The sequence below is a fragment of the Pristiophorus japonicus genome, unplaced genomic scaffold, assembly GCF_044704955.1.
Source record: "Pristiophorus japonicus isolate sPriJap1 unplaced genomic scaffold, sPriJap1.hap1 HAP1_SCAFFOLD_42, whole genome shotgun sequence".
Taxonomy (NCBI): domain Eukaryota; kingdom Metazoa; phylum Chordata; class Chondrichthyes; family Pristiophoridae; genus Pristiophorus; species Pristiophorus japonicus.
The window spans coordinates 5,161,724-5,176,468 of NW_027254090.1; the positions used below are offsets into that span (position 1 = coordinate 5,161,724).

Below are 14,745 nucleotides of genomic sequence, written 5' to 3' on the forward strand. Positions count from 1 at the left end.
TATTTCCGTGAATATAGATTTAAAATTAGTGAAGCTATCTTCAAATTATATACGACCTTGCACCGCCCACACTTATAATACTCTGCATCGTTCTGATCCCAACCTATAAAAGACAAAGAAACACTTGTAAAAGAGCAAATAAGGATTGTTCCCGAACTGAGAGATTAGAACTTTCGGCATCAATTCAACATTGTCCCTTTTCCGTTAGAAATGAGGAGGCTTAGATGTGACCTGATAGAAGTCTCAAACATTCTGAATGGATTCGACAGGGTAGATGCGGAGAGAAGATTTCCACGTGTGGGAGAATACAATTCTGGCACCATCAATACAAGATGGTCACTCATAAATCCAGTGGGGAAATGAGGAGAAATGTCTGTACTCAGAGAGTGATTAGAAATTGGTACTCGCGACCACAGGGAGTGGGATAGATTCGTGTGGAATATTATAACATCAGCACAGAATTCTGTGCGTTCGATGTCATTCTAGTTAATAAACAGGAGAGTGATCGGAAAGAAACTTGTGATATTTGGGTCGCTGATCCCAAGAATCATCCTTCGTAGGAATGTTACAGAAATATATGAGAGATGGATGCAATTCGTTCATGCCTTACATTAGAGTGAGCATTTTAAGCCATTTAATATGGCAGGGTATCAAAACGTAGACTTTTATAATTGAGTCTGTTCATCCGTGGTGTTTTGTTCTGAGGTAGAAAGTAACTGGTCTGAAACATGGTATTGTTACACCACTACAAGTGAATGTGACATGATTTCCAGTTGTGTTCCTCATTCTTTTATCTTTGGAGAACCTTCTTCTCGGCCAGTTCCACCCGAGTTGCAAGGTTCCCACCTCACCATTCACAATGGAAGACACCGCACTGATGGATCCGAGTGAACTCGGCCCCACAGGTGAATTAGTGCTGGTTAGTACAACGGAGGTAGTACTCAGCTCAATAAGTGATTCAGTGCCAGTCAGTAAGATGGAGGAGGTAGTGGGATTGATAAGGCTCAACAGGAGAATCTGTGCTCTTCAGCATGATGGTATGTGGTGGGGTAGTGGGATCGCTAGGACTGGGCTCAGTAAGTGAATCAAGGCTCGTGAGTAAGATGGAAGGGCTATGAGAGAGTAAGGCATAGGTGAACCAGTGCTGGTCAGTGCGATGGTGATACAGGTGAAATGGATCAATAGGTGAGTCAGTGCTGGTCAGTGTGATGGTGATAGTGGCGAAATGGATCAATAGGTGAGTCAGTGCTTGCCGATATGATGGGAAGGGGGAGGAAAGGGAATGGGAGAGTACTCGGGTCGAAAGATGAATTAGTGCTGGTTACTGAGATGGAGGGCAAGTGGAAGGTGCAGTACTAGGCTCACTAGTTACATCAGTGTCTGTCAGTAAGGTGGTGATTTAAGTAGAATGCATTTTGCTCGAGTCCATAGGTGAACAATGCTCACTGGCAAAATGCAGGGGTAGATGGAACGGGTATTACTTGGCTCAATAGGTGATTTGCTGCCGCTCATTCAGACAAAGACAGGGTAAAGGAAATAGCGTTTATCGAGTCACTGCTCGTCAGCATATTGAAGGTATATCTGAGTGATGTGCACTTTACCCACAAATAATTCACCCGACTTAGTGAAGGGGTCAAACTGTGGTCATATCTTTGGTTAAATTACTGATTTACCACAGGCCAAAGTAGATAAAAAAACAAGCAGAGACGGAAAGGCGAAGGTAGGTCGTTTAGGATAAGAAGCAGGTAAAGCTGGGTGTAATCAGTCAGAGGACGGAGAGTGTGGCCGTTCAGGACAAGGAGCAGGTAAAGCCGGGTGTAATCAGTCAGAGGACGGATAGTGTGGCCGTTTAGGATAAGAAGCAGGTAAAGCCGGGTGTAATCAGTCAGAGGACGAAGAGTGTGGCCGTTCAGGATAAGGAGCAGGTAAAGCCAGGCGTAATCATTCAGAGGATGGAGAGAGTGTCTGTTCAGGATAAGGAGCAGGTAAAGCAGGGTGTAATCAATCAGAGGACGGAGATTGTGGCCGTTCAGGATAAGGAGCAGGTAAAGCAGGGTGTCATCAGTCAGAGGACGAAGAGTGTGGCCGTTCAGGATAAGGAGCAGGTAAAGCAGAGTGTAATCAGTCAGAGGACGAAGAGTGTGGCCGTTCAGGATAAGGATCAGGTAAAGCAGGGTGTAATCAGTCAGAGGACGGAGAGTGTGGCCGTTCAGGTTAAGGAGCAGGTAAAGCCAGGCGTAATCAGTCAGAGGATGGAGAGAGTGTCTGTTCAGGATAAGGAGCAGGTAAAGCAGGGTGTAATCAATCAGAGGACGGAGATTGTGGCCGTTCAGTATAAGGAGCAGGTAAAGCAGGGTGTAATCAGTCAGAGGACGAAGAGTGTGGCCATTCAGGATAAGGAGCAGGTAAAGCAGGGTGTAATCAGTCAGAGGACGGAGATTGTGGCCGTTCAGGATAAGGAGCAGGTAAAGCAGAGTGTAATCAGTCAGAGGTTGGAGAGAGTGGCAGGTTTCTGAATCTGCAGCTGCACAATATCCCCAGCTATCTAGTTTTTGCCTCTCCCAGCAAATCACATGGCTCTGGTTGGGGTGGAGTGTGGAATGTTTCAGTATAAGGGGTACCGCAGTTGTGTGGGTCAGACTGGTTGGGCTGGGTGCTCATCACCTTCCCACCATTGTTCATTGTTCATAGGTTTATATGTAACCTTTAGGGCTGCTGACTGAGAGCCGTGCGGCTCTTTGTCGGCCGGCCCGGACACGATGGACCGAAATGGCCTCCTTCTGCGCTGTAAATTTCTATGTTTCTATGTCAGTAATTCACCGATGGTGAGTCACGCTTATGGTGCTGATGTCCGTCCAAATTTATAAAACCCTAACATTTCGCGGAGCAATTGTGGTGTACAAGTACTTGATGTGCTGTTCTTAAATCTCTCTCCATGTTCATTGAAAAGTAATATTAACTTTTCGTTTTAATTTATAGAGGGATCACCAACACACGATCTCCATGAGTCTGTACTTAATTGTGACCAGCAATTGTTACAATTTTGTCTACACCACATCACTGACTCATTTATTTCATATGTTATTTATTTATTTATTCAATTCTTTCATTTGTTTTTTCTTTGTTACTGCATAATATAAGCGGGGAGTGAAGAGTTATGGGGAGCGGGCAGGGAAGTGGAGCTGAGCCCATGATCAGATCAGTCATGATCTTTTGAATGGCGGAGCAGGCTCGAGGGGCCACATAACCTATTCCTGCTCCGATTCTTATGTTCTTATTCTCTTATACACATTCTGGCCGGTGTCATCAATCGGAATTGATGTTTCCGGTGGCTGATTTATTTTATTAAACAGGGAACACAGAGCAAATGATACGCCTATGTTTTCTAAATTCTTAAAACAATCACAACATATGGCGGATACTAGAAGTCTGAAATAAAGGAAACATAATGGTGGAACAGTCAGCAGGTCAGGGAGCATCTGTTGAACTTGACAGCAGGATACAGGGAATACGATGTTATTTCAGTTCATAAGATTCCTTTGTTTAGTTGTATTCCTTACATTGTTTATCAGATGTGCCTCTCTAAAAGGGGGCACCTTATTAGAGTTGTTCTTTGATGGCACTGGGATAACACAATCTCTCCTTGGAGTTTGATTAAGAAAATGCACCTATGAAAATTCTTGTTAGGGTGTGAGATTGGTCTTTAGGGCTTTGGCTGATTGGAATTTCCGCATTTCTTGTTAAGAGTCTTATTGTGAAAGTTGTTGATGTAATCTGTTTGTTCACTGGTTGTAATTAAGCCCAGGCAGCAGGAGACACGGTTTACTGACCTAATGAATTTTCTCTGCTATAAATAAGTGAAAACCTCCGAATGTCTTAATCGTAGAACTGCTCCCAGCATCAACATCAACCTTCGAACAATCGATTCTTACCAAAAGGGAAATAATGTCTCTTGGTTACCTGATCAAACTCAAGATTCTCTGGGCGCTTAATGATGTACAAAAAATTTATTACCGCATCTTGGCTGCTGTCGGTGTCCCACGTAAGTAACTACCTGGGGATGGTATTTTAGGAACTGGAGTTGAACAGCGTGATGTGAATTCCCATTCGCTGGTACCAGCTCAATGATTAGTGTGTCTTTAATGGTCATTAATAGCTCCATGTCAGGTAATATTATTAAGTTCCCAGTATTGATTCACAGCACAAAACAAGCCATGTTGTTCGATCATTCTCTTCATTAAAAGTGTGCATTTTGCTGTCAATGCTGAATCTGAGTGTCAGGTGAGAAAATATTTTGTGACCTCACAAGATCGTTAATTTCTGCAGAATATAGCAAATTATTTAATTGTATAAATCACTCTTAAAAAATAAATGAAAAGAGTAATGATCCAATCTGGTTCAGCTGACTCACTTTCTATTATTTTCGGTGGAACATTAATGTCACTGGTTCATAATCGGGGTGTTAGAATTCTTAGTTTGAGTTACTTTTTATTATTATTTCACTGAACTAATTGCTTTATGGCAAATAATTAATTTTAACGTGATGGTGAATATCCAATTGCCGAGCTGGGAGTCTCGCATGTCTGGAACCAATTATTGACCATTCGGAATCCAGATTGAATTTCTCTTATGGGAGGAAAAATTGAGTGCATTTTCCCATCACGTTCATGCCCACGGCGGCGCTAACAGTCAGTCACATTGCAAGCGCTGGTTGTGAAGGCTTGATTTCTACCGTTGTACAGAAGTCTCAAATGCCTTCACCAAGTGACCATAGTCCATCACAGATCAAAGAGTTGCTCTGGTTAGCCAACTGCCCCATTCAGAGCGCACCATCGATTCTCCCATTCCCATCACTGCCAGGCCTCTTGTTTCACCTCCACACATCGGGACATTAGGAAAAGTTGTATCCCTCCAAAAACAAAATCACACACGCTGTAATTCAAACCTGGAAACGTTCCAGCTTCTCCTTCTACCACTGGCACACACGTAAATCATTTAAAACTGCTTTTGGAATGCTGGCCTTTATCGCAAGAGAGTGGGTATACAAAGGGATCGATGTGAGGTTGCAGCGCTATCGAGCTCTGCTGAGACCCCATCTGGATGCTGCATTCAATTCTAGGCACCGCACTTTAGGAAAAAATTGATTGTTCTTCAACAGGGTGCAGCACATAGTCACGAGAATGGCACTGGCACTGAACGCTTTAAATTGGAGGGAAGCTTTCAGTGATGGAGGTTGTATTTTACTGAATATAAAAGATTAAGGGGTTATCTAATTGAGGAGTTTAAGATGATTAAAGCATTTGATAGGTTAGGTAGAGAGTAACCATTTCCTCTGGTGGAAGAGTCCAGGAAAAAGTGGACACAGCATTACATTTTCAGCGAGACCGTTCGGGGATCATTTCAGTAAGTATTTTTAACACAACAGGTAGTGGAAGTAGAATGATAGACATATAGAATAGTAAAGTGCAGTAGGAGTCCATTCGGCCCATCCAGCCTGAGCCGGCCCTGATGAAGGTAGTTCTGCACCACCTCTCTTCGCCCATGTCCCTGTAACTTTTACTCCTTCAACTATTGATCCAATTCCGTTTTACAAGCTACTATTGAATCTGTATCTTCCACCCTATCAGGCAGTGCATTCCAAATCCTAGCCACACGTTCCATAGACAAGGTTTTCATCATGTCGCCTCTGGTTTTTTCACCAATCAACTTTAATCTGTGCCCTTTGGTTATCAAACAACCAGCCAATGGAAAGAGTTATGTTTAATTACTTTACCTAAACTCTTCATGATTTTAACCACCTCGATCAAAGCCTTCTCTCTTCTAAGGAGATCAACACCAGCGCCTCCAGTCTATCCATGGAACAGTTATCCTCCATGTCTGGAACCAATCAAGTAACTCTCTTCTGTATCCTATTCAAAGCCTTCACATTTTTCCTAATAGAAGGTGTCCAGACTTGTACACTATTCTAGCTGTGGCCGAACAATTCTTTTAAATATGTTTCGTAAAAAGTTTTCGCCGTTGTATTATATGCCTCTATTGATAAAACCCAGAGTTACATATACTTTATTAACCTGTTTTGTTACTTTTTTTTGCCACTTTCAATGATTTCTGGAAGAACACCCCCCAGACTCTCTGTTCTTTCACCCCCTTTTCAATTGTACCATTTAGCTCGCATTGTCTCTTTTCATTCTACCAACCAAACTATATCACTTCACACGTTCCTGCACTGATTTCATCCGCCATATATCTGCCGATTCCACCCACTTGTCTCTGTCCTATTGAAGACGATTAATATCTTCCCTATTATTTACTACTCTTTGAAATTGCGTGTAATGTGCACATTTTTAAATGTTGCCCGCTGCCCACAAGTCCAACTCATTAATGTATATCAAAAACACAGTGGTCCGAGAACTGAACCTTGGGAACCCCCGCGGTATACCACACTCCAGTTCGAGAAACAGCCATTCACCATAACTCTCTGTTTTCTATCCCTTAACCAATTGTGTATTCATGCTAATACTGCCTCTTTTAGGCCATGGTTGTTAATTTTACTAACAAGGCATTTATGTGTTTTGAATGTCCACATCGACAACATCAACTGCACTAGCCTCAAAAAATCTGTTTTGTTATGTTATCTCAAAACTCAATCAGTACAGTCAAACACCTGACGCTTCTTTCTTTATTATCCAGGGTTCTAAACGCTTCTCAAAACTTCCCCGCTACTGACGTTAAACTGACGAGTCTGTAATTGTCAGGCTTGTCCTGCTCCCCTTTTTCGAACAAGGATACAGCATTTTCAATCCAACAGTCCTCTGCCGCCACCCCTGTAGCTAAGGAGAATTGGAGACTGTCGCCAGTACCTGTGTAATTTATACACTTACTTTCCTCAGCAAACGAGGCTTCATCCCATTTGCACCGGGTGAATTTTCCACTTTATGTACATTCAGTCTTTCTCGTACCTCCAATTGATCTATTTAAAAAAATCTCATACAGTGTGCCGATAACCTCCTTGTTTACCATAGTTTTGGCAAAGTCATCTAACTTGGTATAAACCGGTGGAAATCTGGAACTATCTCCCACAAAAAGCTTCATTAGCCGATTCATTACTGCTGACTCTGATTACAAACTTATATCCAGGATGCTGGTAAAATAATTAGAATCCATCACTGGATGCAAAGACACGCTGCTCATTTCTTGGTGAATTTCAAATGATTGCGAAGGGATTTTAGACAGATCGTCTGCAAGCTACTCTATTACTTCATTGGAAACTCATCAAACTTCTGTTATTACTCACTGTTTGTGAATAATGTCCATATTTTTGTCTTGCTCACAGTTAACGTGGTGACGATTGCGATCCTGTCTCGGGGAAAGTGCGGTCTCTCCAAATGTATCACTCACTACCTGGTGGCCATGGCAACGGCGGATCTACTGGTCGTGATCATCGATCTGATACTGAGGCAGATTCCTATTGTTTATCGGGATCAATTTCTTTTTCTGTTGAACGTTAGAATATGTAATATTCATGCTATCCTGCTTTATGCAGCCACAAATTGTTCTGTCTGGTTCACGGTCACTTTCACCTTCGATCGATTTGTGGCCATTTGCTGCCAGAAGCTGAAATTGAAATATTGCACAGAGCAAACAGCGACTGTGGTTCTAGGAACAGTGACAGTGCTGAGCTGTCTGAGGAAAATTTTCTGGTATTTTCTGTATACAAGTAAATATTGGCTGTCCATCAGTCCACGGTTTTACCGCGTGTTATCAAGTGTATCTCGTTCACTAGTCTGGACTATCGTTGAATTAATACATTACATTTTAACACCTTTTATTCCATTTATTTTGATTCTACTGTTCAAAGCTTTAACGGTCAGACACATTTTAGTGTCCAGCAGAGCCCGCAGTAGACTCCGGGGTCGGAGCAGTGGCGAGAGCCCCAGTGACCCAGAGATGGAGAACCGAAGGAAATCGATGATTGTACTGTTTGTTATATCGGGGAATTTCATACTGTTATGGGTGGTGTTCATGGTCTGTTCTATATTGAGACGATTGGATTACCTGGGATACCCTGTTTCTCTGCCCACATTTGTACCGGAAATTGGCTTCATGCTCCAGCTCCTGAGTTGCTGCACGAACACTTTTATTTACGCAGTGACCCAGAGGAAATTCAGAGAGGAGTTGAGGAATGGAGTGAAGTATCCCCTTACAATGGTGGTAAAGTTAATTCGATGAGAACACCTCACGCTTTCTAGTACTATATCAAAAGTGCAGAGGAGATCTAAAACAGGGAATCAAAGCAGCAAATAAAGTATATACTTTTAGATTAGCAGCTAACTGAAGAGGGAACCAAAAGTCTTATTTAAACATCGAAATAAGATGCGTACATTCAAATGGATAGTGTGAGCAATTATGCAGCAAAAGAGAATCTCCTTGTGGAAGGAGAAGGCCGGGATGAGTTGCTAAATGTGTACTTTGCATCAGTCATCACCATAGAAGGGGCGGCTTCCAACGCAGCAGTAAAGGAGGAGGCTGAGCGATATTTACAAGGATAAACATAGATAAAGAGGATGTTGAACATTCACCGGTCCGAATGGAGTGCAATCTACGTACCTGAATGATGTAAGGGTTGAAATGGGGGAGACTCAGGCCGCAGTCCTCTAATCGCCTTTGGATAGGGAGGGGTTGGCAGAGGACTGGAAAATTGCAAATGTTACCCACCTGTCCTGTGCACATGCACTGCATCCGGAAAATGATCTATCGAACGCAGCCTTGAATATATTCAGAGACTCAGCGTCCACAGGCCTGTGGGGCAGAGAATTCCACAGATTCATAACCCTCTGAGTGAAGAAATTCTTCCTCATCTCGGTCTTAAATGGTCGACCCCTTAACCTGAGACTGTGCCCCCTTGTTCTAGACTCTCTGTCGGGGGAAACAACCTCTCAGCATCGACCCTGTCAATCCCCTTCAGAATATTGTGTGTTTCAATGCGATCACCTCTCATTCTTCTGAACTCCAGAGAGTATCAGCCCATTCTACACAATCTCTCAACTTAAGACAGTCCTCTCATCCCAGGAATCAATCTGGTGAACCTCTGTTGTACAACCTCCCAGGCAAGTATATCCTTCCTTAAATAAGGAGACCAAAACTCTGTGCAGTACTGCAGGTGTGGCCTCACCAGGGCCCTGTACAATTGTAGCAAGACTTCCTTACTCTTGTACTGTGGGCTATATATTAGGTCCTATGGGGTGAGTGCCCTGTTTTTTTCCTGATTCGACGGTTTTATAAAAAGATATTAAAATTTGACAGTTGCTCGGCAAACATATTTGTATTTCCTTCAGTGTACTCCTTACTCTTCAAGGGCTAGATTTTCCCCAAGCGGTTTTGTCGGCGCACTGACCTCAAGCGCACTGACTTTGCGCGCTGGAAATGGCGCAGGGAAAAACTCGCCAGATCCTGGCCGCTGTGTACAGTCCCCGGAGTCCTGGTGTCGATAGTGAAGTGGGGGGCGGAGCCAAATGACTGCGCCGAAAACACTGCCGGCACCTTCGCGCATGCGCAGTAGGGAGAGAAAACTTGGCACTCTTTTTAGGTAAAGTCATTAAACTCCCCAATTACCGCATCTGCAATTTTAAGGCCAAGGACTGAAAGCGCTTTGCGGTCAGAAAATTGCAGGAAACCCCTGTGGTTAATAACAGGGCTTTTGATGGTTGATTTCTGTACACATCTTGTGTTATGTATTTAACCCTTGACAACCTGTACACACCACCATCGGAGGACCTATCTGTCGGAGTCCCAAGGGATCCCAATATCGCTTGGGAGCACGGTATGTAAGCAGGCCACCCATGAGGTACCTACGCTCTGGAGTCTTACTAAAGGAGCTAAGGTCACACTTACTCATTATTCACAATACTAAGTTTCATCCTTTATTATGAGTGTATCAATTGGCGACGAGACAATGAAGAACCATGCAAAAATGCAAGGAACAGTTGGTATCATGTAGAAGTTCTCAGAAATGGACGATTGCGAAGCCTTTGTGGAGAGACTCGACCAATACTTCGTGGCCAATGAGCTGGAAGGGCACGTGAATGCAGCCAAATGAAGGGCGATCCTCCTTACCGTCTGTGGGGCAGCAACCTATGGCCTCATGAAGAATCTTCTAGCTCTGGTGACACCAACAACTAAATCCTATGAAGAATGTGTACGCTGGTCTGCGAGCATCTAAATCCTAAAGAAAGCGATCTGATGGCGAGGTATCGGTTCTACACGTGCCAACGGTCGGAGGGCGTGGAAGTGGCGAGCTATGTCGCCGAATTAAGGCGCCTCGCAGGACATTGCGAATTTGAGGGATTCCTAGAACAAATGCTGAGAGACATTTTCGTGCTTGGCATTGGCCATGAGATAATTCTTCGCAAACTGTTGACTCTCAGAATCTGAGCAAAGCCATAACGATAGGTCAGACAATTTCCACCAGTTCCTTTAAACCCAAATACGTAATTTATTTCTCATGGACTGGATGGAGGACCATGGTCCATGTAAAAAATTGTTATCGTTTTCCATGAACTAAATGTTCATAAAAGTATTGGAGTGGAAACTCACTGGATAACAGCACAGCTGGCAATGTTTGCGGAACATATTGATGCAGCAAAAACGCACAATGACAACCTGGAACTGTGCGGCTCCGAATCCTCAGGGAAAAACAGTTAAAGGCTTCGTTCCTGGGTGGGCTTGAACCACCAACTTTTCTGTTAATAGCCTAATGCGCTAACCCATTGCGCCACAGATATTAACTTAAATGTAAATTGCAAGACATCCCAAACCAGGGTGTCAGTCAGTTAAAGCTTCAGATTGCTCTGACCGGGATGTAACTTGTCCACTCTCAGTTGTACTTTTCCCAAATAAAGGATGGGACATTCATTGTGGATGCGTGGAAGCAGTCTGGTCCCGCACACTGCAGACACTTCCATGTCACCACCAACCAGCTCTCCCGCAACCGGTGTGATCTACCGGTGCCTTGTCTGTGACAAAGTATACTGATTGTCCCGAAGCCAGTCGTCGGTTTTAATTACTTTTCAGCTCCTGACTGCAGATATTCCTGTGATTAAACCTGAACAAAAGGATTACAGTGACAGTTGGATTCATCATTTCTTTGCTTGGTGAAATTTCAAAGATTGAAAGTGACGTACATCAACCCCAAACCTCGTCACCTACTCGCTAACCACGACACGCTGCTCCCGTGAGATGGAAGCCCAGTTGCTGTTTCAAGCTTGAATACAGGTACAAGCAGAACTCATTCAAAGAAAGTCTAAGTCCCTGAGGCACATGATTATTTGCACCGAACTCCTTCGCAAAGAGTTGAGGTTCGTGTGGGGTGATTTGGGCACATCTTTCCCCGCACTACAACATTTCAAACATAACTCAACGGCTGTAAAGTGCTTTGGGGTGTCATGAGTTCCTGAAAGGTGTGGCAGAAATGCAAGTCCTTCTTTGCAAAAGTTTGATGTAATTTCAAAATTCGCGGCAGAATAGTGGGCTCGGCCGAGATCTCTCGCAAATTTCAATTAACAACCAAGAAACGAGAATCATACCCCTTGACCAACAAGCTAATTTTTTGACAAACCTGGAGATAAGGTGTAACTTTTATAAAAGCATTTTTTGTGTGTAGCTGTTCTTGGCAGAAGGAGCACATGAGATCGATTCAGTGACTTTGCTTTTTCGACCTGTCTTCTGAAGCGCCGCACGGTCCCACTCCGACAGTCAATGAGCTGTTGGGACGTATGTGTATCCAGGCTGTGGGTGGCCACCCCGAGCGCAGCAGAGGGGTTTCTGCATTAGTTCTGGTTGGGGACAGTATTTACCCTTCTCTCTTCCTCTTGTCTGTATCTCTGTGCTTTGGTTTCTCTATTTATTCCCCTGTCTCAGTTTCCAGTGTTTAAAAGGGAACAAAAGATGAAATGGATGTCACTGTGGAACAATTTCTCTCACTCAAAGTTAGATGCACGATCGTCGCGCCATGAGGTCTCGGCAGCTAGCCGTTGATATTCAGGTCCATAAATAAATATATATTTTTATATTTATACAAATTATCGAAGCTGTTCTCTGGCCGAGTGGTTAAGATCTCGAGCATTAAACCTCTTTCCATTCTCAATCAGTTCATCGCAGAAAAATAATTGAGGTGTGTGAGAGGATTAATGATTGCTGTAATCGCCGTTAATAACCCCACTACTATCTGTTACAGAACGAGCTTACACACTCTCCCGCTTCTCCTGCCCTTTGCCGGACAGGTGTTTGGGTTTCATTTTACAAACTGGGTGAGTTCGCTGATCGCGGGGAGACGGTAGGAGCCTCTGTGATCCCACTGTGAGGATGTGGAAGTGAACACGGTGGCTGGGTGATCCGTGACATTTCTGTAAAGGCAGCGGCGGAGAAGGATTGAGAACTTTCAGTGTGGGGCAGAAGTTGTTTAAGGTGAGCCAGCACATTCCTGATCAGCACAGAGCGTGCTCACTGGTCAGCTCCCCTCTGTTGAGGCTGCTTTGCCAGAGGTTTCTGTAGTGTAGTAGTTGTCACGTTTGCTTTATACGTGTAAGGTCCCTGGTTCGATCCCAAGTGGGAGCATTATGTTTAAACTTGCTATGGATGAACAATCAGAGCCGAGTTCAGTCTCTGAGCAAATGCTGCCTGACCTGCTGAGATTTCCAGAATTTGCTGTATTTATTGATTAAAGTATCAACTCTCCCTCAGTTAGCGTTTCTTTCATTGTGCAAAAGAAGGTGATGGGTTAATTAATGATGCTATCCCGTGAAAGCAACACAAAAGTTTAACAAATAAACATACGGTGACTGGCAGGTGAGCGCTGCTTCTGACACCTGGTGGGAATGGGCGGGGATTTTAAAGCCCCTTTTATTGCAGAACCTTCATATAGACGAACATCTCAGACTCAGTGTTTCGGCCTCATGGTGCATCGGTGGTGTGTCTGCCTCTTGATCAGAAAGTTGCATGTTTAAATCATGTTGAGGTACCTGTCCTTTTGGGTAATTCCAGAATTAATATATTCTTTGCTGTTTCGCAATAACCAGACCATTGCTCCAAGGTCTGTCTCACTGTTTCCCCGGTGTCAGGCAGAGATACGCCTGCTGCCCTCATTTACTTCATGTGACAGGACACTAAAGTTCAAAATCAAACTGCAGGTGACCACACATAATATTGAGCAGTCAGGATGGCCGAGCGGTCTAAGTTGCTGCATTCAGGTTGCAGTCTGCTTTGAAAGCGTGTGTTTCGTAGTGTAGTGGTCATCACGTTCGCTTAACATGCAAAAGGTTCCCGTTTAAAACCAGCTGAAAACGTGCTCAATTAAATATGAGAAACATTGAATAATGTGCATTTCTCGTTCAGTATTAACAAAGCACAATGTCTCCCAGCCCTGCTATATTTGCTGAATAACCTGTACAGTTCGGTACACATTCAAACTCTACAGTTTCCAGCCCTGACGATGCAGAAAGCCTCTCTCAAAGCTGCACATTCCAGCTGCTTTCAGTTGAGTTGTGAGAGATTATTGACAGATCCTGCAGCTGTGAAAAGGAATGATGTGTGAGAGGGGTCATCAAACGAGGCCATGTTGGTTGAATTAAAGAACAAAAAAGGGGCGATCACACTACTGGGAGTGCACTATAGACCCCCGGGCAGTTAGAGGGAGATAGAAGAACAAATATATGGGCAGATTGTTGAGAAGTGCAAAACCTACAGAGCTGTAATAGTGGAGGATTTTAACTACCCGAATATTGACTGGGAAAATGATAGTGTGAATGGTACAGATGGTGGAGAATTCCTAAAATGCATTCAGGAGAACTTCTTTATCCCATATGTAACAAGCCCATCAAGGAAGGGGCGGTTCTGGACTGGGTCTTGTGATTGAAGAGAGGCAGGTAGAAGGGGTATCAGTGGGAGAGCATTTTGGTGCGAGTGATCATACTCAGTAAGATTTAGAGTCGTTATTGAAAAGGACAAAGGGGACCAGGAATAAAAGTTCTCAATTGGGGTAAAGCCAATTTTGCTGAGCTGAGATGGAATTTCGCCAAAGTGGACTGAGAATGGCTACTTGCTGGTAAATCAGTGTCAGAGCAGTGGGAGGCATTCAAGGAGGAGATCCTGAGGGGACAGAGCAAGTATGTTCCCTTAAAACAAAGGTGGGACTAACAAATCTAGAGCTCCCGGGATGTCAGGGGACATGCAGGGAAAGTTAACGAAAAAAAGGGAAGCTTATGACAGATACCGATAACTCAATACTGCAGAAACTCTAGAGGTGCAGAGGTGCAATTAAAAAATATATCAGGAAAGCAAAGAGACAGCATGAGAGAATGTTGGCAATTAAATCTGGGAAAACCCAAAGATGTTTTACAAATACATTAAGAGCACGATGATAAAAGATAAAGAGTGGGGCCTATTAGAGTCGAAAAAGGGAATCTGTACGCGGAGGTGGAAGACTTGGGTAGGATTCTTTATGAATACTTTGCATCTGATTTCACAAAAGAGAGGGGCGATGTGGACTTTGCAATGAGGGTGGAGAAGTGTGAAATATTCGATGAAATAAACATAGTGAGAGAGGAAGTATTGGTGGCTTAGCAGCTTAGAAAGTGGATAAATCCCCAGGCCCGGAAGAAATGTATCCCAGGCTGATAAGAGCAGCAAAAGAGGAAATAGCAGAGGCTCTGACCACCATTGTCCAATCCTCACTGGCTACAGGTGCGGGCC

The 14,745-nt window shown here is 43.8% G+C and overlaps 1 protein-coding gene across 1 annotated transcript; it reads left to right on the plus strand.

The window, feature by feature from the left end:
- Positions 1–3,945: 3,945 nt before the first annotated feature.
- LOC139250754 (probable G-protein coupled receptor 139) lies at positions 3,946–8,229 on the plus strand. The gene is made up of 2 exons (XM_070873117.1): positions 3,946–4,042; positions 7,334–8,229. The coding sequence occupies exons 1-2, from the start codon at positions 3,946–3,948 to the stop codon at positions 8,227–8,229; spliced, it is 993 nt and encodes a 330-aa protein (XP_070729218.1).
- The last annotated feature ends 6,516 nt before the right edge of the window (positions 8,230–14,745 follow it).